We start from the raw sequence: 26,612 nt of genomic DNA on the forward strand, positions 1-26,612 counted from the left end.
TTGCCCCTAAGCTAGCGGCTTGCTTTGGTGCGCACTTGGTGAGGGACCCCAGAAGAGTAAGATTGGGACTGCTCTGTTAAAAACTATTGCATAGAGCAGGTAAGTAGAACATGTTTGTTAATTTAAAAAAAATGAATTTGATCCTTTACAATCACTGGAATCCGAGTTATGTGAGATTCAGAATCCAGAGAACACCTAAACCCCACCATATATGTTACAATATGATTTTACAATGTTCTTTCAATTTACCAACTATGGAAATGTGGCCTTCTCAGGAGGCAGCTGGGAAGCACTGGCTACATCACCAGTACCTCAGAAAGGGCTAAACTAAAAATAAAGAAAATAGTGAGTTTGCACTATAAGTGTATACTGTATGTGTTTATGCTGAGCATGCAGAGCGTGCTTTTGCTGTAGTGTTTTCAGGGCAAAGGTCAATTTTAAGGTTTACATAAATGAGATATAAGGCTACATTCACACCTGAGCGTAGCGTTTTTCGCGCGTTTTTTACCGCGATTTTACCGCGATTTTTGCGGCGTTTTTTACCGCGATTTTTACCGCGATTTTTGTGCAGGCGTTTTTAGATTGAATAGAGATCAATGGAAAACGCCTGTAATCTGCCCAAAAAGAAGCTCATGTACTTTTTTTTGAGCGTTGGGCGTTTTGTATACAGCGTCAAAACGCTCAGATGTGAACAGGGGCCATTGAAATGAATAGGATTTGTCTTGTTGGGCGTTTTGAGAGCTGATCCTAGAGCAGAAAAACGCCCCAAAAACGCCCCAAAACGCCTAGATGTGAACGGAGCCTACAGCATAGTGAGAATGTTTATTTTTGTGACCTTCACAATAATTAATTTAAACACAATGTGTTTTTCAGAACAAGCCCCAGCTGCACCCTGTCCAGACAAGGCCGTCTTCTGTCATCCTGTGCGATTGACTTCCCCAGCATTGCCATTCCAGGGAGGAGTTGATGTTCAACAAGATGGCAGCTTGGTGTGTGTGAGGTACAAGGGAGAGTCTGTCAGAATCAACCAGAGTTACTTCAGTAAATTGGTGAGCAACATTTCTTCCTGTTATTGCCTATGCACCTTGTAATTGTCACACAAGGGTTTCTTTACTCCCATGTCTTCTCGTTGCAGTTCCAGCTTTATCGCCTCAGTAGTACGGATGACCAAGGGTCAGAAAAATTCCTGTCTCGTGTATGGTGTCTCCTGCGAAGATATCAGGTAACTTCAACAGACTCATATTCATATACAAGGTATATTTGAAGAAATAAAAGACGCCTAACACAAAGTGTTGTTTATTGAAGGTGATGTTTGGGACAGCGCAGTTTGAGGGCTCTGGTCTACAGGGAGCACTTCCAGTGAACGTTTTTCAGGCTTTGCACAGAATTTTTGGTGTCACGTCGGAGTGTTTCGCTTCCCCTCTGAACTGTTATTTCAAGCAGTACTGTTCCGCTTTTCCAGACACAGATGGATACTTTGGCTCCCGGGGGTAAGAATACATTGCAAGATACTATTCAGAAACCTGGTTATTTAACTCATTACATGTTAAACATTACATCTCAATCCAGTGATGTTGCATACAGTAGTTGGTAAGGTTGAATAAAAACATCAGTTCAACCTGTATGGAGGTGGGTGTGTGCATGTGTTTGTCAACAATAATTCCCATATCCATATATATTGCGTTCGCTAAGATGCCCATCTAAAGTTTTGTGAGACTATCGAAACTCCCCGCTGACACCACTGCTTATGGGAGGGAGTTCCACATTCTTACAGCTCTGACAGTAAAGTACCCTCTACACACTTAAGGCTACGTTCACATCTTAACGTTGCTATTTATAGCCGTTTTTTAGGCGTTTTTATGGACATTTTTTCAGGCGTTTTTGTGCAGGCGTGTTTAGGTTGACAAGTGACCAATGGAAAAAAATAAAAATACCTGTAATCTGCCCAAAAAGAAGCTCATGTACTTTTTTGAGCATTGGGCGTTTTGCTTAACCACTTCCATACCGAGTCATGTAAAATGACGTCGGCAAAGTGGTTGTCTAGATCCGGGCCGCCGTCATATGACGTCGGCCCGTTCTAGCTGCTACTGCGCGCCCCCGGCGGCGCGCAGCGGCGCGATCAGGGATGAGGCTCGTCCCTCGGACATAGCCCATCCCTGATCAAGGTAAACAGCCAATACAAATTGGCTGTTTACCACGTGATCGGCTGTGTCAATCACAGCCGATCACATGAGCGGCTCCAGCACGAGCCGCTCGTTCTCTCTGCAATGCGCGCCCCCGGGGGCGCGCAGAGCAGCGATCGGGGACGAGGCTCGTCCCTCGGACAGAGTCGATCCCCGATCTAGGTAATGAGCCAATGAAATTGGCTCTTTACCACGTGACCGGCTGTGTCCAATCACAGCCGGTCACAAATGTCAACAGAGAACACGGTAACTAGCTGTCACCGTGTTCTCCTCCTCACACACTGATCCTGTGTGAGGAGGAGATTGTGGTAACAGCTAGTTACCAACTACAGTGCACCCTAAACACACTGATTGCCCCCCCCCCCCCCAATAAAGAGCACCTGTCACTAGCCCATCAAAGTACCCCAGTACCTGTCACCAGCCCATCAGGTACTCAGATGACAGGTACTTGGGTACTCTGATGGGCTGGTGACAGGTATTCGGGTACTCTGATGACAGGTACTCAGGTACTCTGATGACGGATACTCTGATGACAGGTACTCGGGTACTCTGACAGGTACTCGGGTACTCTGATGACAGGTACTCGGGTACTCTGATGACAGGTACTCGAGTACTCTGATGACGGGTACTCGGGTACTCTGATGACGGGTACTCGGGTACTCTGATGACAGGTACTCGGGTACTCTGATGACAGGTACTCGGGTACTTTGAGTACCTGTCAACGGAGTACCCATCATCAGAGTACCTGAGTACCTGTCACCTACCCATCAGAGTACCCGAGTACCTTCCACCTGCTCATCAGAGTACCTGACGCCTGAAGTACCCAAGTACTTGCCGCCTGCTCATCAGTACCCATCACTACTCATCAGTACTCATCAGTACCTATCACGTATCAGTACTGATCATCAGTACCCATCAGTACAGTATCACCTATCACCTATCAGTCAGTGAGTACTACTCATCAGTACCTATCACCTGCCTGTCACCTGCCCATCAGAGTACCCGAGTACCTGTCACCTGCCTATCGGAGTACCCGAGTACCTGCCACCTGCTCATCAGTACCAGAGTACCTGTCACCTGCCCAACAAAGTACCCGAGTACCTGTCACCCTTCATACAGCCACCATGTCCAAGTCCAAAAAGGTTTATATACGTCGTCCGTTTAAACCTAAATACCGGTGTTATGGCAGCAGATAGCTGCCATAACCCTGGTATTTTTTTAAACGGTGGACGGTTGGCTTTCCGATAAGGGTGGTCCCAGCGGCGGATTCGCCGTGGGATCACCCTTCCGGGATGGCGGAAGAGGCGCCCCCCCCTCCCGACGCGTTCCGGTCCTTTTCCCCGCTTACCGGACCCGCCGGCAGCGGGGAAAACGATCCGGTCCCGAATCCTCACAGACAGGATGTCGAGTGAGGGCAAGCTTGCCCTCACTTGACTCTATGGTCTTGGAGGACCGGAGCTACGGAAAATGTTGTTGCCTAGCAACCGGTTTAAAGGTCCTTTTTTTTTTTTTTTTTTCATTTTATATTATAATTATTATTTTTTTTTTTTTTTTCTATCTTTTAGTGTACTTGTGAGATCTGAGGACTTTTTGACCCCAGATCTCACAAAAAAGAGGTCCTGTCGTGCCTATTTCTATTACGAGGAATATTTACATTTCTTTTAATAGAAATAAAAATGATCAATTTTTTTTTTTTTTATACGGTGTAAAAATAAAAAATAATAAATAAAATAAATAGTAACAAAAAAAAAAAAAAAAAATTAAAGCGCCCTGTCCCCGTTAGCTCGCGCGCAGAAGTGAATGCATACAGAAACCCCGCCCACATATGTAAACGGTGTTCAAACCACACATGTGAGGTATCGCCGCGATCGTTAGAGCAAGGGGAATAATTTGAGCCCTAGACCTCCTCTGTAACTCAAAGATGGCAACCTGTAGAAATTTTTAAATTGTCGCCTATGGGGATTTTTAAGTACCAAAGTTTGTCACCATTCCGTGAGCGTGCGCAATTTTGAAACATGACATGTTGGGTATCTATTTACTCGGCGTAACATTATCTTTCACATTATGGAAAAAAATTGGGCTAACTTTACTGGTTTCTTATTTTTTAATTAAAAAAAGTGAATTTTTTCCAAAAAAATTGCGTTTGGAAGACCGCTACGCAAATACGGTGTGATAAAAAATATTGCAATAATCTCCATTTTATTCTCTAGGGTCTCTGCTAAAAAAAAAATATATAATGTTTGGGGGTTCTAAGCAGTTTTCTAGCAAAACAACTGATTTTAGCTTGTAAACACCAAATGTCAAAAATAGGCCTAGGCAAGTGGCTAGGATGCATGATGATGCTCCTTGGATGTTAGGCCCCTCTATATGGCTAGGCTGTGAAAAAGTCTCACACATGTGGTATTGCCATACTCAGGAGGAGTGGCAGAATGTATTTTGGGGTGTCATTTTTGCTGTGTACATGCTATGTGTTAGGAATATCCTATAAATTGACAACTTTGTGTAAAAAAAAAAAGTTTTCATTTTTTTCCCACATTTTACAAAAACCTGTGGAAAAAAATGATATGTTCAAACGACCCATAATGCCTCATAGAATATACGTTGGAGTGTTTGCTTTCCAAAATGGGGTAATTTTGTGGACTTTTCCATTGTATTGGTGCTCTAGGGCCTTGAAAAGTGTGATAGGTAGTAAGAAAGTTTTATGTGTATTTATGCTCCTAGAACGCCTGAATGTGCTTCTTGGACGTGGAGTCTCTTTTTGTGGCCAGGCTGTGTAAAAGTCTCACACATGTGGTATCGCCATACTCGGAAGGAGTAGCAGAATGTATTTTTGGGTGTAATTTTTGCTGTGTACATGCTATGTGTTAGAAATAGCTTATAAATTGACAACTTTGTGGGAAAAAAAAGAAAAAAAAAATTTTTTCTTCATTTTCCCAAGAATTGTGGGAAAAAATTACAACTTCAAAAAACTCACCATGCCTCTTACTAAATACCTTGGACTGTCTACTTTACAAAAAGGGGTCATTTGGTCGGTATTTGTACTGTCCTGACATTTCAGGGCCTCAAGAAAGGAGATAGGCAGTCAGTACATCTGGTGTGATCAATTTTCAGTAATTGGTACCATAGCTTCTAGACTCAATAACTTTCACACAGACTAAATAATATACACTAATTTGGGTTAATTTTACCAGAGACATGTAGCAGTATACATTTTGGCCCAAATGTATGAAGAAAAATTTATTTTTTGCAAAATTTCATAATTGAAACTAAAAAAAAGTGTTTTTTTTTCAAACTTTTTGCTCTTTTTTTGCATATATCACGAAAAAAAAAAACCCCAGTTGTGATCAAATACCACCAAAAGAAAGCTCTATTTGTGTGAAAAAAATGATAAAAATTTTGTTTGGTTACAGTGTAGCATGACTGAGCAATTGTCATTCAAAGTGTGAGAGTGCTGAAAGCTGAAAATTGGTCTGGGCAGGAAGGGTGTCTAACTGCTCTGTATGGAAGCGGTTAAAACTTCAAAACGCTCAGATGTGAACAGGGGCTATTGAAATGAATAGGATTTGTCTTGTTGGCCATTTTTTGAGCTGATCCTAGAGCAGAAAAACGCCTACATGTGAACTTAACCTTAGGGTTAAACCGCTTCTCCTCCATTTCAATGAGTAGCCGTATGTCTTTAAGCTCCATGAAAATGATACGTTTTTTTTCTCAATGCTAGAAACACCATGTGCACAAGAGTAGAGGCTCTCTCGGATCTCTCTCTCCACATTGGCTCAGCCACAGCAATGGGAGCCATTGGCTCCTGCTACTGTCAATCACAGCCAGTGAGGATGGAATGGAGGCAGGGCCAAGCCACACTGTGTGTCTGATGGACACACAGCCGACTTGGGTGCGAGCATGCATGAGTGCCCCATAGTAAGCACTCAGCAGGGGAGGAGCCAGGAGCGCCAGTGGGGGACCCAAGAAGTGGAGGATCGGGGGGTGCTCTGTGCAAAACCATTACGCAGAGCGGGTAAGTATAGCATGTTTGTTGTTTAAAAAAATAAAAACTGGACTATTAGAATAATTTTAATTGTAGTATTTCTTTTTATTCAAGCAAGTATGAAATATTGCATGAGAATGTTTCACGTTACTGCTTGTAATCAGCAGGTGGAGCTCTATTCAAGGTCTATCATCCAATGAAGTATTTTCCTTTCAGGCAGCTCTTGTGCTAAAAATAGACCTGAATGAGTCAGAAGAGTGTGCCCTCCTCTTCTACTAGTAACCACAGCAATGTCTTTATCGGTAAATTAATATATACAAAGACAAACATTTTTTTAGTAGGGAAAAAAAGCCTCTGTCAGCTTTTTATTGCTGTCTCTGTTGGGTAGATTCAATCTTTTAGGATAGAAAGTGATAGGAAATCTAAAATGTTGGAGTTGTAACCAAAAGAGGGGATGTTTCTAATGAGGATGCTTACTAGTGACAGCTGTCAAGCTGTCTTTCCCCCTAGTGAGACGCACAAAAAAAAAAAAGACAGGGATTTTGACTTTATCCAAAACTAAAAATAATTTAAGGCTTTTGGATATACTTTAACACAGCCTGATAGATAGCATGAGGGAGTTTTGTTATGTTTAATAAAGAATTTGAAAAAAAGAAAGCATGAGGGAGGTGATGGAATTTGTTTTCCAAAGTCCATCTGCGTCTCAGAGTGTCCTAAATGCACCTCATAATAACACATTTCTCAAAATTTTTTTTTTTTTATACAAAAAATTCAAAATATGTAAAACACCAGTTTTCACACGTTAAGACAACATGTTAAAGAGGAAGTTTATATTTACTAAAATAATTGCATTTCCACGTTCAATGTACTGTGGGAGACCAGATATAGTGAATGCAGGGTCCTGGGTTTAGGAACACCTTAAATAAAATTGACTAAAGCCATTTTATGGTTTCCCTTTAAAGCTCTGCCCGCTTCCACCTGGTGTTCCCCTGGCTATAATTTATGTTTCTCTGTCGCTCATTGACAGACGTAGTCCTCGGTGATTCAACACCCTCGGGTTATGCTGCCCTCCACAGGAGTAGGACTAGACAGGAAAGAAAATACTCTGGCCACACCCTAGGGGCAGTCCCCGAGGGTATATCCTCTCTCTCTCTGCTACAGCAAATCCGTTTTTTTCTGTCTAGTCAGGAGTAAGGACCTAGATACATTGCTGGGATCTTTGGTCCTGGCAGGATTTTTTTCTTAGAAAGATTTTTTTAGACAGCTTTTTTCTCCAGTGTTCCTGTGAGATCTTCAAGCAAGAAAGCTGAACTGGGCGACGGGCTGGATGTTGAGGTCCAGTGATCACCCCAGTTCAGCCTGCGAGCGTGTGCAGGCCATAGCTCCGCGCTGGGTCGGCCGCGACATAGTTCCACTGGACGGGGACTGACCCTGCGAGTTAAACGTCTCGCTGAAACGCCAAAGACCATGAGTCACGGCGTCCGTATTGGTCGACAGCCCTCCCACCCCGGTGGAGAGGGGTACTGTCAGGATTTGGCGCCCGCCTGGTTCCGGTATGGTGAGTAGTATGTTCCCCCCTTTCCCCTGACGGGTCTTGTGGTGAACGCGGGCCCCTCTCTGTATGGTAAGGATGGGTTCCCCTCTATCCTATAACATGGCACAGATTCTCCTATTTGAGTGTGATTTTTGTGTACAAAAAGCCAGGAGGCTTGGTTTGGGAGCTGACAATCTAATTGCAAGTATGTTTAAATGACTCTAATCAGTGGCAGTACTAGAATCTTACTGTGATAGATATGGTATCCTTCCTGTCAGAAGCCACAGGACATGTATACTGCTTTCCAGGTCATTCCTCCAGCAAAAGCATGCCTCCCGACGGCCATGCGGTCCGCCAGGGTCCGGTACCGCCGGCCACGCGGATCACCATGTAGAGAGAGGTTTATTGATGCCGAGATGCTCTGCAGTCACGCCGCTATTCTGTAAGAGGCCGCCGCCATTGTTTGGTAGATCGCACGAGGCCGCCATTTTGGCGTAGCCTCGTGTCTCCAGCATGGGGGCGGCCATGTTTGAGGTGACTCAAACACCTCGTGGAGCTAGGGGAGGCGCCGGAAGGCGTACAGAGGGGCGGAGCCGCCTCCTTTCTTCCCGGGCAGCCAGCCAAGAGACTTCCTGTCTGTTCTAGACAGTGCTGAGACAAGTTGCAGTAAGCTCTGAGCATCAAGTGGTGAGCCTAGGGGTCTATCTCTCTCTCTCTCGCTCGATAGGGGTCCCTAAGCAGGTAACATTGAGGGGCTTTGTGGCGCTGGGGGTCTGAAAAAAAAAAAAAAAAGAAGTTTATTTTTGGATTGATTTTTTTCCGGGTAGTAACTGGAATTATCATGGACCCTGCCACACAGGTAACCCCACCTGTTTCCCTCGAGGGGGCCGCGGGACCCGCCGGTGCACAGAGTATAGATGCATTTACAGCAGTTTTGGAGTCTTTGGTGGCTCGGGTGGAGACGGCCTGTCAGGAACGGGGGTCAAGAAAGCGACCCCCGCCTACCCCTATATCATCTGACACTTCAGACTCAGATTCTGAGATGGTCATTGCAGCTGCAGGTCCCTCTGCAAGGGCTGTTGTCTCAGGTAAAGTTCCTTCAGACAGTGAGGAGGACGTTCATGCTTCCGCCATAATTCGGGAAGAAGCATTGGTGGACGCACTAGTTGTGGCGGTTCAGGAAACCTTAAGACTTGAGGTTTTACCGGCAGAGGCAACTGAAACAGAGATTCCCTTTGGTACTAACAAACCCACCAAAACGGTGAAGGTTTTTCCTGTACCCAAGTGTTTTGGTAATAAAATTAAAGAAGAATGGGAGCATTCTAAGCGTACCTTTACTATTTCCAAGCGTATTGCTAGACGCTATCCGTTTGAGGAATCCCTCATTAAGAAATGGACGGTACCACCAGTGGTGGATCCACCTATTTCCAGACTGAATAAAGCCACGGTTATTCCAGTGGAGGACACTTCGTCCTTTAAGGACCCGGTGGATCGGAAGGTAGAAGCGGAGTCCCGCACTATCTTTTCCCTGATAGGGTCAGCCTTTAGACCAGTAATTGTCATTGGTCTAGTTTCCCAGACACTAACGGAATGGGCGAGATTGGTGCGCCAGGACCTGAAGGGGAAAGATATCCCCCAGGGAACATCTGAATTGATGGAACAGATCATACAAGGACTACAGTTCGTCTGTGACGCAGCCTTGGATGCTACCCCCCTATTAGGGCATGCATCTATGTCAGCGGTAATCCTCAGACGTGTGCTGTGGTTAAAATGCTGGTCAGCAGACCTAGGTTCCAAAAAGACCTTGACGAATCTCCCCTTTCAGGGGAATCGCCACCCTAGATGAGATCATTAAGGATGCCACTGGGGGCAAGAGCACTTTCGTGCCACAGGCTGCTAAAGCTAAAGGACCTCGTAACAAGCGGGGACCTTTCTTTACCGCCCATAAAGGGTTTGTGCGCCTGACTGCTGCAAGCGGGAAAGGCAAGGCTCCTCCAGGAGGGTTCAAGAAGGGCTGGTCGGACAGACAAAAGACCGACTCAGCCAAACCTGAAGCAAAGGATTACACAGCCTGAAGGTGCGCCCCCACCCGGCTTGAGGGTGGGGGGACGTTTTCACCGGTATTCAGGGCATTAGATCGAGCATCGACCACTGCTACCGGTGCGATTCTTCCCTTCCAACATTTAAGTACTACAGGGAGCGGTAGTTACCGTTCCCTGAACAGATCTTTTTATTTACCTTTTCCAAAGATTAGTCTCAGTTCCCCACAAGAATCGGATCCGGTTGAACAGAAAGACCAAGAAGACTCTAGCCGGGTGACTTCGGTCCCTGAGGTTCAACCAGGGGAGATCACCGTTCCTGATAGGAATCAGGTGTCTGATAAATGTGTGGGAACGGAGAACTATCAGACTTTGTCGGATGGTCGGGGCCAGATAGCTCTAGGGCCGCCTGGTTCAGATCCAGTCAGCGCCAGTGGTCCTAGAAATTCTAGGCTGGCCTCGTCAAGCCGATCTACCCGACTTGGACATGCGAGTCGTGGACGTTCCTTGGGAACTTCGTCTCAGGGAGTGTCTGCGGTCTCAAGGACCAATCTTCCATCGTGCTTTACAGTCGCTGGTTTTAATGGCCTGGCCATTGAGACCCAGGTACTGAAGGACAGAGGGTTGTCAGCTTCAGTTATTCCTACCCTTATTAAAGCAAGGAAAGCGACTTCCAGCAAGGTCTATTATCGCACATGGAAGACTTATATCGCGTGGTGCGAATCTTTAGGGATTCCTCCACGTACCTATTCGGTGACTCGAATATTGGCCTTTCTGCAAAAAGGGGTTGAGCAGAAACTAGCCTTGAGCACCATCAAGGGTCAAGTTTCAGCATTCGCAATCTTCTTTCAGAAGCCTTTAGCTACTAAGTCCTTGGTGCGGAATTTCATCCAGGGGGTGCGGCACCTGGCTCCACCAGTCCGCGCACCCTTACCGCTCTGGGATGTTAATTTAGTTTTGGCGGTTCTACAGAAACCTCCCTTTGAAAACATCAGGGAGATTCCCTTGCTTACTTTATCCCAGAAGGTGGCCTTCTTGGTGGCTATCACTTCTGCACGCAGGGTGTCAGAACTGGCTGCATTATCATGCCAGTCCCCATACTTAGTGATTCATAGGGATAAGGTAGTGCTTCATCCTAAGCCATCCTTTCTTCCAAAGGTGGTTTCAGATTTTCATCTGAATGAAGATATTGTACTACCTTCCTTGTGTCCTCAGCCCAATCATCATCGGGAACATGCGTTGCATTCCTTGGATGTGGTTCGGGCAATCGGGGTATACCTGAAGGCGACGGAATCGTTCCGTAAGACGGATTCACTTTTTGTGATCCCGGATGGCCCCAGAAAGGGGTTGCCTGCATCTGCCGCGACTATCTCCAAATGGATCAGACAGACGGTGGTACAGGCTTATTCTATTAAGGGTCGGAATCCTCCGTTCCCTGTTAGGGTGCACTCCACTCGAGCGCTCAGTACTTCCTGGGCCTTCCGCCATCAGGTGTCAGTGGTCCAGGTATGTAAGGCGGCCACCTGGTCGTCGGTACATACCTTTACAAAATTTTACAAGATTGATGTGATGGCATCGGCGGATGCCTCATTTGGCCGCAAGGTTTTGCAGGCCGCAATTTGAGGAGACCGGTGGTTTACCTCGAGGGTTTTTTTCTGTTGAAAAATTTCTGTTGAGTCTCATCACTGAGGATGAGCATTGTAAACTTCTAGTTGGCACCGGTTGGGCCTTCTAGATTGGATTTGATTTCCATTTTCCCACCCCTCATTTGTGGTACTGCTTTGGGACGTCCCGAGGGTGTTGAATCACCGAGGACTACGTCTGTCAATGAGCGACAGAGAAAAACAGATTTTTGTAAAATCTTACCGTAAAATCCTTTTCTCTTAGCTCATTGACAGACGTAGTACCCGCCCCTCTGTTTTTGAGTTGGGTTGGGTTAAATTCTCTAAACACTGCTTTGTGACATAACTGATTTGCTGTAGCAGAGAGAGAGAGGATATACCCTCTATACTGCCCCTAGAGTGTGGCCAGAGTATTTTCTTTCCTGTCTAGTCCTACTCCTGTGGAGGGCAGCATAACCCGAGGGTGTTGAATCACCGAGGACTACGTCTGTCAATGAGCTAAGAGAAAAGGATTTTACGGTAAGATTTTACAAAAATCCGTTTTTTGTGTCTATCTATCTATCTATCTATCAAAAAGTTCATTTATTTTAGTATTTCAATTCAAAAAGTGAAACTCGTATATTTTTTATAGATGTGTTACACACAGAGTGATATATTTCAAGCATTTCTTTCCTTTAATTTTCATGATTATGGCTTACAGCTAGTGAAAACCCAAAATTCAGTATTTCAGAAAATTATAATATTACGTAAGACCAAAAAAAATAAAAAAGGATTTTTAATCTAAAAATGTTGGCTAACTGAAAATTATGTCCATGTACAGTATAGTATGCACTCAATACTTGGTCAGGGCTCCTTTTGCATGAATTATGGCATCAATGCGGCGTGGCATGGAGGCGATCAGCCTGTGGCACTGCTGAGGGGTTATGGAAGCCCAGGTTGCTTTGACTCTTGGGTCTTAAAGTGAGGTGAGAGGCTACTCTAGCTGGTGGTGGTTGTGTCCACGAGTTCACAGAGGTGGTTTACCATAAGCCTTCTTATGGGATCTTTATGATGGACTTTCTGATCATGATTTAAATGCACAAGCATATATTTGGCACTTTTAAAGGACTTGGTTCAGAACTATTTTTTTACAGATATATATATTATTCATATATTTTTTATGTATTGTCATTTGGGTTTATACACATATTTTATGGTGTCTGGCGCAGCACTGTTATATTGTATTTAGTTTGTTTATGTGAAGAGTGAACACATTTGGTGTATGCAGCCGGGATTGGAATTATTTCTCAATTATTTTCAATAATTTTTTTCATTTCACTATTTTATTAATAGATTATGTTTATACATTTATATCATTTTTGCGCTGGTAGTTTTTTCACAATTTTTTGCTTTGATAGCGGCTTTCAGCGCATTTGCATTGTTTGGTCTGGTGTCTCTCATCTTCCTCTTGACAAATCCCCACAGATTCTCTATGGGGTTTAAGTCAGGCGAGTTTGCTGGCCAATCAAGCACAGTGATACCATGATCTTTAACCACTTCCCACAAACCGACGTACCTGTACATTGGTTTGAGGAAGTGGTTGTACTGGGATGATGCCTGCAGCTGCAGGCATCAACCCGATACTGTTTTTTAGAGCCGAGGGTCGGCTTTTAGGAGATGATAACTGATGCGGCTCAGCAGCCGCTCGGACGTTATCCCTGCGAGTGGGAGGGGACTCCCGCTACCTTCTGTGGCTCTGCCCGGGTCTCCCATCTCACCGGGAGAACTGAGCAACCAGCCTGCACGTCCCCTGGCTGGTTGGAGTCCCGAACGAAGCTGGATTCGTCTTTGATCGGGTCTCCGATCATGTAACCTGGAAGTGACGTCAGGACCTTACTTCCGGTTTACTCTGCTGCCAATGGCGCCAATTTTAAAAAAAAATGTCAGATTTCGGTGTTTTGAATACTTTGAAGTGCAGTGGAGGGATCGGGGGGTCTTTTAGATCCCCGATCCCTCCATAAAGAGTACCTGTCACTGCCTATTACTGGCACAAGGGATGTTTACGATCCTTGTGACAGCATTAAAAGTGATCAGATTTTTTTTTTTAAAACTATAAAAAAAAAAAAAAAAATGTAAAGCGCCACCATCCTCGTGCACCAAAGAAAACGCCTACAGATGAACACGGTGTTCAAATCACACATGTGAGGTATTGCTGCAATCATTAGAGTGAGAGAAATAATTCTAGAAAAAGACCTCCTCTGTAACTCTAAACTGGTAATCTTTGAAAGTTTTTAAAGCGTCACCTATGGAGATTCTTTAGGTACCGTAGTTTGTCGCCATTCCACAAGTGTCCGCAATTTTAAACCGTAACATGTTGGGTATCTATCTACTCGGCGTGACATCATCTTTCACAGTATACAACAAAAATTGGGCTAACTTTATTGTTTAGTTTTTTTTAATTCAGTGAAATTTATTTTTTCCAAAAGAATTGCATTTGAAAGGCCGCTGCGCAAATACCGTGTGACAAAGAATATTGCAAGGATTACCATTTTATTCTCCAGAGTCTTTGCTAAAAAATATATATATACAATGTTTGTGGGTTCTTAGTAATTTTTTAAAGCAAAAAATACTGATTTTAACTTCTAAACAACGTGTGTCAGAAATAGGCTTGGTCCTTAGTTATTAAACCAGGTATTGGTACTTTTGGCAGTCTTGCCAGGTACCAAGTCCTGCTGGAAAATGAAATCAGCATCTCCATAAAGCTGATAAAGCTGGTCAGCAGAGGGAAGCATGAAGAGCTCTAGAATTTCCTGGTAGAGGGCTGTGCTGACTTTGGACTTGATAAAGTACAGTGGACCAACACCAGCAGATGACATCATCACTGACTGTGGACAATTTTGCATTTCAGATCAAGTCCAAAGTCAGCGCAGCCCTCTAGCAGGAAATTCTAGAGCACTTCATGCTTCTCTCTGCTGACCAGCTTCTTGGAGATGCTGATTTCATTTTCCAGCAGGACAATATTCTAATTTTTTTGAGATGCACCTGTGTATTTATATATTCATTTTAAACCGGAGTACCCGGAGGAAACCCACGCAGGCACAGGGAGAACATGCAAACTTCAGGCAGGTAGTGTCCTGGTTTGGATTTGAACCAGCGACCCTTTTGCTGCTAAGCGAAAATGCTAACCACTACACCATTGTGTGTATAAACAAAACATTCTTTTTAATCTGCTGTTCAGTCATGGTCGCCAGATATCCCCAGTCTTCTGAGTTGAATGATTTCCAACATCAGCCCAGAAGCAGTGTTTAACTTTAAGTGCCGGTTCACACTGCAGCGGCACGACTTCGGGGGCGACCTGTGAAGTCGTGTGCACCGCGACTTCGGCGCGACTTGCACGGACTTCATAAAATGAATGTCTATGCAAGTCGCTCCAGGTTGCCCCGAAGTAATACAGGACCCTTTTTCTTAGTCTGAGCGACTTGTGTCGCTCCTATTAGAACGGTTCCTGTACCGAACAATGGGAGCGCGACGGACCGCGACTTTTCAGGCTGACAAGTTGCGGTCCAAGTCGGATCAGTGTGAATGGGCTCTTAAAGTCTCATCAGTGTTGTGTTGGTTTTTTTACATAATATAAGAATATTTGTATCACCTTATGGATATACAAAGGATGTATTAGTATCAGTCTGTTTGAAGCATATCATTCATATATTCTGCCCATGAAGAGTTTAGAAATATTTTATCTTGCTTTGCCTTTTCAGTAAATAGTAAGGGTGAAATGATAATGACTGAAAATATTTTCTTGCTTTCTTTTTTTTATCCTAGGCCATGTCTTAGTTTTTTCCCAGTCAGCGGTTCCTTTGAGGCAAACCCACCTTTCAGTGAGGAGTTAATGGATGCCATGGTCACACATTTTGAGGTGAATAGATACGTTTATGCTGAATGTTCTATTGTGGTTTAATATGTATGTATATTAATCTTTTTAATTTTTCTTCCAGAATCTGCTAGAGAGTTCAGATCAGCCCCTGTCTTTTATTGTCTTTATCCCTGAATGGAGAGACCCCCCTACGCCTGCCCTCACTCGTATGGAAGAAAGCCGCTTCAAACGTCACCAGGTGGTGCTCCCGGCCTTCCAGCACGAATACCGCAGTGGCTCCCAGCATGTGTGCAAGAGGCATGTATACCTCAAATATATAGACTGTTAGTTGCTGCGGGGTTTAGTTCTAAATTGGCCACAGATATTTATTTATTATAGGTGTTTACAGTATATAGCGCCAACAATTTATGCAGTACCTTACATATTGTACATTCAGATCCTGCGCTTAAGGACTTTACAGTCCATGATATCTATCTTACATGTATAGATACATGTATACTAGAGCCAATTTGGGTTGAAGTCAATTACCAACCAGCATGTCTTTGGAGTGTGTGAGGAAACCCATGCAAGCACAATGACATTGGCCCAAAATTCACACTGGAGCTTATTTATAGAACTATCTAACAACAAAACTGTGTGCTTTGTGCATATTAGTGTCAACTCAAATGTGTCTATAGCTTTTTTTTCATTTTAGATAGCATGGGGTAGACTTTTATTTTTTTTAATTATTATTCACTTCCGTATCCCCATTGGCAGATTGAACCTTAACCACTTCTGGACTGGAAGGATTTACCCCCTTAATTTTATGCGATACGGCACTGTGTTATTTTAATTGACAAATGCGTGGTCGTGCGATGCTGTACCCAAATAAAATTTATGCCTTTTTTTCCCCCACAAATAGAGCTTTCTTTTGTTGGTATTTGATCACCTGTACAATTTTTATTTTTTGGGCTATAAACAAAAAAAGAGCGACAATTCTGAAAATTCTGAAAAAAAAAAAAAAACAATATTTTTTACTTTCTGCTATATAACATTCCCAAAAAAAATGAAAAATCAAATTTTTTCATAATTTTAGGCCAATTTGTATTCTGCCACATATTTTTTGGCTAAAAAAAAACTAATAAGTGTATATTGATTGGTTTGCGCAAAAGTTATCACGTCTACAAAGTAGGGGAAAGATTTATGTAATTTTTATTTAATTTTATTTTTTTACTAGTAATGGCGGCGATCAGCGATTTTTAGCGGGACTGCGACATTGCGGCGGGCAGATCGGACACCTAACTGACCTTTTTTACACTTTTGGGGGGACCAGTGACATTACTACAGTAATCAGTGCTAAAAATATGCACTGTTACTAATGACACTGGTAGGGAAGGGGTTAACACCAGGGCGGCAATCAAAGGGTTAAATGTGTTCCTAGGGGGTGCTTTCAAACTGTGCGGGGGGGGGGACTTTCTGCATGAACATAGAGACCTGTGTTCCTAAATAAGAGGAGCACAGGATCCCTGTGTTCATAACTGACAGAACAGAGGTCTGCCGTTGTAAACACGGCAGACCTCTGTTCTGTCAGTTATGAACACAGGGATCCTGTTATGTCTCCACAAGCAGCGATTGCGGGTGTCCGGCGGCAATCGCGGCTGCTGGACCCGCTGATTGGCTTTTCCTGTGCCGAATGGGGGTGCGCCTCTGCCCCCACTAACGGTCCTGCGAAGTGACGTACAGTTACGTCGTTTCATGGGACAGAGCCGACCTGCCGTAAAACTGCGGCAGGCGGTCTTTAAGTGGTTAATATTTGTCCTGGTGACCATTGTCACTGGGACTGAAAGTGAGGGAAAATGGAAAACTTCAGATTTTTATTGAAACAGAAATTTTACAATGGGGGAACTTTTTTTAGTGACCGCTGTATAAGAGATATTCTCTCACTTTCTGTTTGGCTTTGAGACCTTAATACAGAAGATGGGGCACAGACAGCAAAAAAAAAAAAAACTTGACAGGGATTGTAAACATTTTTTATCAAAAACGAAATCAAAGCTTTTGGCTGTAAATCTGCTTTAGGGACCATGCACATGGGTGTAGTTTGCTGCATACAGATCTGTCATTTATGTATGCATTGTAAGATTGGGGTGATCAGACCCAAGCGTTAGGTGCATTCCCAATGAGTTGCGCCAGTTCAAAACTGTATTTTTAAGGGCATGGTAGCCCGCTTTTATTTAAAAGAACGGAAAAGATCACAAAAGACATCGGTTGCACTCGCAGGGGGTTCTACAATTACTGTAACTTGCACAGTCAGAATACTCAGCCTCCTGTCTTACTCTCTTGACATATGGCTGCTTTAGGCCTCAAGCTTAGGCCTAAAGCTCCTCTGACCAATACAAAGAGTTCCTTTAAAGTCAAACTCTCTGTGTAAAAACAATATGCATGAGACTTTACTGACCACTGAAGTACTCTTCCTTAAGAGAAGGATGGCACTCTTCAGTGTGCCATAGGTTCACAATCTGAGCTGTTTCAGCAGGGACCGGCCGAGTATCAAACCATCTGTGGGCAGACTTGATCATACCCAATTCGATCCATCGATTGATTTAGTTCCAACCAACATGTCAGATTTTTACATGCGATTATTGCCAGTGGCCATATCTGCTAGCAATAATCACTGTGTTCTCCCAGCAGAAACGTGTCCCCATGCATGGGTTGCAGGACAGAAAATCGCTAGACTGTGTTGATGGGGGAATCCCTCCTGCGGAGCTATTGTGTTCTCATGGCAAGGGAGGGGGTGGGGGCAGGCGTGGGGAGCCTTTCCAGCCTGGGAGAACACACATTGATTATTGTTAGCAACTGTGGCCACTGGCAATAATCATATAAAAAATCGGACATGCGATTGATGATTGTGATGGTTGTGACCAAGTTGATCAATGGCTTTGGGTACAAATCAGTCTGCCTATCATGGTTCAAATCTGGGCCGGTCCCTGGTGATCTGGCCAAGATTAAACCATCTGTGGCCGGCTTTAGGTAAGCCTTTTAGTTTGAAATGGCTGAGAGAGGTTCACCTCATGTTGCTTATTTTTACCACGTGTGAGTGTACTTGTGTGGGAAGGTTACATTCACGGTGGTATTACAGTAAAGGCGATGTTTACCCTCAGATATCTGTAGACTTGTTTTCTCTGTAATTCTGTTTGATCTGATTCTTTTTTAACTTTGTTTTTTTTCTCTCTGTTTATTCCTTCAGAGAAGACCTGTACTACAAAGCTGTACACAATACAGCTGTGCTGTTTCTTCAGAACGAGGCTGGTTTCCAGAAGTGGACCCCCAGCGCAGAGCGTGTGCAGGAGCTGTGCACAGCATACAAGCACTCCGGAAGGTTGTCAAACTCCTCGGGGGGCACCGAGAAAGAGTCCCCCCGGGAGGAAGGCACAAGCAAGGACAGTATGAATAACTAGAGACACAGTTTTGTAGCAGACTTTTCCCAGTTCCATGGGTAAGATGCCCTAATCAGTAGGGCACAGCATAATTCTCCAGTGCTATAGGACATGTTCAGAGGCAAATCACAGTCCTCCTGCATACTGTATGGCAGACTATGGGGATACTGCAGTCAGAAAGGACAACTTGTGATCCTACATTACTCAGCTTAGAGATTATTTGTATTTTCTACATTTTAAAGAGCTGAGTGACCCTTTTATCCTTCTTGAAGGCATTATCTTAGTCTGAACAGTATTAATTGGCGGGGGCTGATGGTGAATCCAGTTACCATACCTGCGTTTCCTGCTTTTATAGGGAAATGTAGTCCTCAGCATATAACCGCATGAATGTGGGGAGGCCAAATTAGCCTGTGAAGACTTTGGAGAGAGAAACCGTTCCTGCATTTGATAATGTGTGTGGTGCACTACTCCTGTGTATGAAGTTGTGTATATAGACACTACTCATTACTAAGGGGATGTCTCTAGCTTTCCCATGTATATAGATCTGTGTATAGATCTGTGTATCTGCTTTCTGCAGTATCTCTGTGTTGTGTTCCTTCTGGGAGGGGGATATAGAGTTCTGCATGTTTTACTCTCCTCCTCCTTGTGTGTGTGATTTTCTGGTATTGTGATTGGTGGACGTTGTTTCTGTGCTAATTATTCCTTGTAAGTAATTTAATGTCTAACTGTTTTATTACTTATATCAAACAGTAAAAGTTTATTTTTGATTTCTGTCTCTTGAGTATTAAGTACAAAGAATCCAACTCCATAAGGAACACTTAGTCAATGCATGCAGGGGAGTACATATAACGCTGGGATTGATTAACTAAAACTGAAGAGTGCAAAATCTTGTGCAACAGTGCATGGCAGCCAATCAGCTACTAACTTTAGCTTGTTCAATAAGGCTTTGGAAAAAAAAAAACTGGAAGCTGAGTAGCTTATATGCAGAGCTGCACAAGATTTTGCACTCTCCAGTTTTAGTAAATCAACCCCCATGTGTCTTAGAAATCCCAGGGATTCCTAGAACCGACAACTTAATATCCAAAAGGACAGCCATCATGAATGCTGCCTACAGCAGGCCTGAAGCACACAGCATATACAAGCTATAGAGAAGCACCTGCTAATTGATTTACATCAGATATTACATGAGGCTTAAAGGTCAGCACCCAGGTAGGCTGTGGCATTCCTCTGTGTTTGTTACACCCACCTGCTGTTCCCTGTGATTTGTCTGTTTGATGTCTGTGAAGCTCTGCTGTGTTTTTAATTTAACAATCCTGTGTTTTTTTCCCCCAGAGATGACACAGGGACCTTTAAAGAGACCCTGTAACTAACTCAAATAAATTGCAAGTGAAAGCACAGAAAATCAAGCATTATAAATGCTTACTTGCAGTATTTTTCTTTTCCATAAATGATTCTGTATTCACTTGCGATGTGCCTTTGTACTTTCTAGAAAATATTACTACGACAGGAAGAGTCCATTCCCTAGCACAACCCCTTCCCTCCTGTCATTTCATAGCCCTCTCCTTTTCTGGGAGTGTCTAGTTACTCTCCGTGCTGGCCCAGGTCTTCTGCTCCTCCCCTCACTGCTCACATGAACCTTTTATGTAGCTGTCTGGGGAGGATTGGGGATCACTATAGTGTGTTACTTGAAGTGGTATTAAACCCAAAAGCAAACATTTATTTATATTGCACTCTATTACAGAAGGTACTGTATTTTCTGGCGTATAAGACTACTTTTGAACCTCAAAAAAATGCCCCAAAAATGGGAGGTCGTCTTATACGCCGAGTATAATATCTCCAAGGTAACCTAAGTATAAGTATTACCGGTAGATCATATAATAGGGGGGTCGTCTTATACGCCCAGTCGTCTTATACGCCGGAAAATACGGTATATTACAGGCCAGATCACCAGGTGAAAACAGAGGGAAAAAGCCTAAAAAAAAGAAAACAAATGCAGCCACCACATCTAATGTTTGGTGGGCTGCAATATATTATTATTTTGGGTTTTGGGATTAATACTGCTTTAAGTGACAGTTCTGAGTCTGCTGGAGTTGCTGACACATCCAAGATGTCTACACAAGGGAAGCCTTTACAGGTTAATCATGCATAAAATATGTTAAATGTGAGAAGATTGTTGAAATGAATGGTCTGGTAACAGGATCTATTTAAAACTGATAGTGCCCAAATTGGGTATTTCTGTCAGCTTCCCATAAACACTAGAACTCAGGCTAAGAGGGATGGACAGTACTGTGGTGCTGTTAGACTTGTCACCTTGTTCATTTTTTTTTTTTTTAAACACTGTTTATTACATGAGACTTTCAACAAGCAGGATACAGAGATTCAAAGCATATGTGGAAGTATACAAAGATGATAATCTGAGTCTAAAATATTTTAACATGCTGGGAGCTTGCTTACAGGAGAGGATTATAAAGGGATGACCCCATCAGATGTCAGTTCTCATCACAATGTTGAATCAGCAGACTGTAACAGAGAAAAGTGAGGTTATTTCTCTGGGTGTTCAGTTTAATAAGGGTGTTTAATATAAAGTATTGTAATAGTTAAAACAGTTCATATATAAACAGAAGAATCATGTTCTTCAGCTTTTGTAATGATTAATGATGAGATCATAGAAGAGTATTTTATTCAGTCATTCCTCCAGAATAAAATGGTACATTCCCCAGTCCGACCACATAAATCATTGTTATAGAACATATTTTAAATAGAAACCAGTGATAATCATGCCTGCCGTGACAGATATTTAATTGTTAATATGAGGATTCGTTTTGAACATACATCTTTATCACAAACAAATATCTATTTATATTGAAGATGAATAAATGGATTTTTCTTATGTTCCTTTGTGTCTACGTTGAATAAATATCAGGCTACATCCTCAGAAAAAGACAAAATTGGGAAATTAGGAGAATATAGACAACACTTCATAAACACAAGCAATTCTTTTCCCTTTATACAGCGAATCTTAAACAACCCTCACCAGAAGTTAAAAAAAGGGTTGTTAGTTCCCCTTGAGGACCCAGTGCACATAGCACTTGTCCCTGTTAAAAGCTTTGCTGTGGTTTAGAAATAAAATGTAATTTTTATATAGGTCAGTGCTGGCTGTAGCTCCACCCCAGGCAAAAGCCCAAATTTGAGTGTTCAGAACGTATGGAGCCATGAAGCCGTAGCCCCTCTCCGTCCTGCAGCACAGCTTTCCTTGCAGCCCTGTGCCTCACCTTCTTCCTTTGTACTGATTGAAGACTGATACCTCAAACTACTGTAGCTGCTAGCTAGTTTGGAGGAGATTACTACAGTAATAGTTGCTGGCTACTACACTAGTTCTTCTCCGACAAAGGTAGGAGGCGGCTTGTGTTTTTTTTTTTCAAATTTGACAATTTTTATTATTTTTTCACATATAAATACAAACAAACCATTAAGATACTACACATAAAACAAACTAAAACAGAAAAAAAAGGGGGGGGGGAAGGAGGAGGGGGGGGGAAAGGGAAGGCTTGTGTTTTTAAGAATAACAGTGCTCCACTCCGGTTCCCATTGTTCACAACACAAGCTGCCAGCTACTACTGTGATAATCTTCCAAACTAGCTGGCAGCTGTGAGAGGTTGCAGTCTTTTATTAATATAAAATGAGCTTTTCTGTACCACTCCCTCTTCTCTACAGTGCCTTGAAAAAGTATTCTTACCCCTTGACATTTTCCACATATTTTCATGTTACATACAAAAACATGTATTTTATTGGAATTTAATGTATTAGACCAGCACAAAGTGGCAATTGTGAATTGAAAGGAAAATAAGTGGTTTTCAAAACTTTACAAATATGTGAAAAGTGTGGCGTGCATTTGTATTCCGCCCCACTGAGTCAATACTTTGTAGAATCACCTTTTGCTGCAGTTACAGCTTCAAGTCTTTTAGGGTATGTCTCTTCCAGCTTTGCACATTTAGAGAGTGACATTTTTGCCCATTCTTTTTTGCAAAATAGCTCAAGCTCTGCCAGATTGGATGTCCCTGCTGAAGAAAAGCATCCTCACAACATGATGCTGCCACCACGTTTCACAGTAGGGATGGTATATTAAGGGTGATGTGCAGTGTTAGTTTTCTGCCACACATAGCATTTTGATTTTAGGCCAAAAAGTTCAATTTCGGTCTCATCTGACCAGAGCACCTTCATGAATTTTGCTGTGTCCCTCCACATGGCTTCTTGCAAACTCCAAACAGGACTTCTTATGGCTTTCTTTTAACAATGGCTTTCTTCTTGTCACTCTTCTATAAAGGCCAGATTTGTGGAGTGCATGACTAATAGTTGTCCTGTGGACAGATTCTCCCACCTGAGCTGTGAATCTCTGCAGCTCCTCCAGAGTTACCATGAGCCTCTTGGCTGCTCCTCTGATTAGTGCCCCCTTGCCCGGCCTGTCAGTTTAGGTGGACAGCCATGTCTTGGTAGATTTGCAGTTGTGCCATACTCTTTCCATTTTCAGATAATGGATTGAACAGTGCTCCGTGAGATGTTCTAAGCTTGGGATATTTTTTTATAACCTGTTCTCTGCTTTAAACGTCTCCACAACGTTATCCCTGACCTGCCTTGTGTGCTCCTTGGCCTTCATGATGCTTTGAGTGCTTCACAGAACTACTGAGATTAAATTATACACAGGTTGACTCTATTTTTCTAATTAGGTGACTTCTGAAGGCAATTGATTCCACCAGATTTTAGTTAGGGGTATCATAGTAAAGGGGGCTGAATACAAATGCAAGACACACTTTCTTTTACGTCCTCCGACAGTCTCCGCTGCCTCTAAGTCATCACTGTTGGGTATTGACTTCCGCTCCGCAGGAGTAGCTAGGCATAAAGACTTAGTCAAAAGAACAAAGGCATTTGCATATACACACCCATGGGGGCTGTCCCATCTGGTCAATACCTCCCTGCAGTGACCACTCCCAACTCAGTTTCTTTCTGCCTAGCGTCAGGAGTAGTTAGGATTCCCTGTTCTGAGGCTACAGTCTCAGCCTAACTAATCTTTTATTTGATTTTCTTTGAAAATGTCAGTTTTTTTCTTACTTTACTAGCTGTTTATTTTGTCAGCTTTTCGTTTTTAGTCGGATCTTCGGATGAAGATGGATCATGCGGTGCTGGGATTAGGACTGACCGCCCAGGTTCTCCAGGGCAGAGGGTCAGATGGACCCCCAGCCCGCCATCGAGCGCTCAGCCGTGGTTCGTCCTGGCACTATGAACGACCCATCCCTGCTCGCAGCAGGGATGCAGCCGTGAGGTGGCTACCTCACAGGACACATCTGCGATGCTGCAGTGTCATGTCCCTGGCTAACGGCACTCCCTGTCAGATAAGGACAGCGGCTTTCCGTTCATAGAGGCACCCCACGCCATCTGGTACAGGTAAGTACTTCTGTGTGGGGCCTCTGTCTGGGGTGGCAGTCCTGTGTTGCTGTGTGTCCCCCATGTCTGTGCCTGTGTGACTCCCTGATGCGGTCCCTGCGGGGATCGCTTGTGCATGCGCTGCGGTGCTGTATGTTTTTGGGGGTCCCCTTCCCTGTGTCACTTCGGTGCTTGTTGGGGGTGCAGACTGTGTGTGTGGCGGCCGCAGCGGGGTAAATCCGCACGGTCCGCCATTTTAGGTATGGGCAGGCATGTTTGGCTTCTCTATGGGCAATACTACATGCTGTTTTGGCGCCATCCACCGCCATTTTGCGGTAGCAGAACGATTGTTCCGATCGCATGTCCGGCGGCCATTTTGGCGGAGCCTTCCATGCAATCCTATGGGGCAGCCATTTTCCCTGAGTCATGCAGCCTATAAGTTCAGCCTACTCTAGCAGCACTTCCTTTTCCTCTGAAGCAGGACATCGGTGGCAACACTCTGCGGGGCTCTGCAGGTTATCGCTCTCAATATCTTTCTGTATTGTCGCTTCTGGCACCCGGCAGCGATCTTAAAGGGGCAGTACAAACTTTCTTGCACTGTTGTTTTGTAACCTTGAGCAATGGATTCTCAGGACAGCAAATTCCCCCCAGCTCTGGTGGGGGTCCCCAGTTCTCCTGTGGCCCCTCTGAGACCTGATTTGGCCGCTTTAGTGGCGACTTTGGTGTCAAATATGGAATTGCTGATGGCTGAACGTGCTACTAAAAAGAGGCCCAGATTGTCTCTCTCCTCTGATTCAGATGGTGATATGGCTGCTGCTGCGAGCGTGCCCTTTTCAGGGTCTCGCTCATCCTTGGACCTGCTGGGGTCTGAGGGGGAGGCAGAGGTGGAAGGGGTTGATACCTCCTCCCCGGGGTCGCCTGAAGAGCGGGCGACCATGAATGAATTCATTGTTTCTGTAAAGGAAACACTACATTTGGAGGATGAGCCCAGTCCTCCAGGCGTTGTGTCCTCGTTTGGGACGCACAGGACCCGCAAGTCGGTGCAGGTTTTTCCCTGCCCAGCTGAGTTTCATTACACTGTTAATGAAATGTGGCGCACGTTAAAACGTCCATTTCTGGTACCTAGCCGGTTCAAATTGCTTTATCCCTTTGCGCCGGCTACAGAATCACAATGGTGTGTGCCTCCACACGTAGATCACACTGTGGCCATGTTAAACAAGGCTACCTTGGTTCCTTCTGAGGATACCCCGGTTTTCCGGGATCCCACGGACCGGTTGGAGTCTCTAGCCCGCCATTCCTATATGGTGGCGGGCTTGTTGCTCAGACCCATTTTCGCGTCCGTTTTGGTGGCTCAGGCGGTGGCTGATTGGACCAAGGTGCTTAGGAGCAACCTCGTGTCTGATGATGTTCCGCCTGCCCGGCTGGAAATGGTGGATCAAGTTCACCAAGGAATCATGTATTTGTGTGATGCGGCCTTGAATGAGGCCCCTTTAGTAGCACGCCTGTCTAGTGTCTCGGTACTTAACCGGCGACTGATCTGGCTGAAGAGCTGGTCGGCTGATCAGTCCTCGCGGAAAACAGTTGCTGATTTTCCCTATGCTGGCTCACGCCTTTTTGGCGAGGCGTTGGATACCCTGGTGAAAGGCGTCACGGGGGGCAAGAGCACTTTGCTGCCCCAGAACCCGAAGAACAAGTCCTTTCGAGGCAAGCGGGGTTCTGCGCCTAGATCAACTCAGGGGTCCTTTCGTGCCTTTCGGAACCAATCCAAGGGCAAGCCCTTCAAGGCCCAGGGCAACCAGAAGAAGCCCTGGGCGGGTAAGCAGAAGTCAGGAAATGCCGGCTCGGCGGGTCAGGCCGCCTCTGCCTGAAGGGGCGCCCTCACCCATTTCAGGGGTGGGGGGATGTTTGCGCGGTTTCCTTCAACCTTGGCTGCTCCGGATTTCGGACAGGTGGGTTCTGGAAATCATTTGATCGGGGTACAAGATCGAATTCCTTTCCCGGTCGGCAGACAGATTCTTTCCCTCAAATCTTCATTTGCTTCCGGGGTATCTGCAGGACCTGCACCAAGCGGTACAGGACCTTCTTGCTCAGGGGGTGATTGTCCCGGTGCCTCATCGGGACAGGTTTCGGGGGTTTTATTCAAATCTGTTCACTGTGCCCAGAAAGGAGGGCAAAGTGCGTCCTATTCTGGACCTGAAAGCGCTGAACCGCTTCATGCGCGTTCGGAAGTTCCGTATGGAGTCTCTCCGCTCAGTGGTGGCCTCCCTGAGTCCAGGGGAATTCCTGGCCTCGATAGATCTAAAAGATGCATACCTGCACATCCCCATTTTCGAGGGTCATCAGCGGTACCTTCGGTTTGCTATCGCAGAGGACCACTACCAGTTTGTGGCGTTACCTTTCGGTTTCGCTTCGGCACCAAGGGTTTTTTACCAAGGTGTTGGTGCCGGTTCTGGGCCTGCTAAGGGCACAGGGCATTGCGGTCTTGGGTTACCTGGACGATCTACTTCTGAGGTCACGTGCCAGCCGGGACCTTGTGCGCGATCTGTCCACCACGGTACAGACGCTCCA

General features: G+C 44.5%; 1 protein-coding gene across 2 annotated transcripts in view; it reads left to right on the forward strand.

The window, feature by feature from the left end:
• Positions 1-19,393, forward strand: part of PCIF1 (phosphorylated CTD interacting factor 1) — a 102,424-nt gene extending 83,031 nt beyond the window's left edge. Inside the window, exons 11-16 of one of the 2 annotated variants that reach the window (XM_082271696.1) lie at positions 874-1,049; positions 1,136-1,222; positions 1,306-1,490; positions 15,162-15,255; positions 15,335-15,510; positions 18,437-19,393. In XM_082271696.1, coding sequence (XP_082127822.1) covers positions 874-1,049; positions 1,136-1,222; positions 1,306-1,490; positions 15,162-15,255; positions 15,335-15,510; positions 18,437-18,647 — 929 coding nt within the window. In that variant the 3' untranslated portion in view covers positions 18,648-19,393. Of the gene's footprint in view, positions 1-873; positions 1,050-1,135; positions 1,223-1,305; positions 1,491-15,161; positions 15,256-15,334; positions 15,557-18,436 lie in introns of those variants that run through there. The other variant, XM_082271695.1, reaches the window with a different exon arrangement.
• Positions 19,394-26,612: the final 7,219 nt, after the last annotated feature.

The sequence above is a fragment of the Pelophylax lessonae genome (genome assembly GCF_965119305.1).
Source record: "Pelophylax lessonae genome assembly, chromosome: 11".
Lineage (NCBI taxonomy): Eukaryota > Metazoa > Chordata > Amphibia > Anura > Ranidae > Pelophylax > Pelophylax lessonae.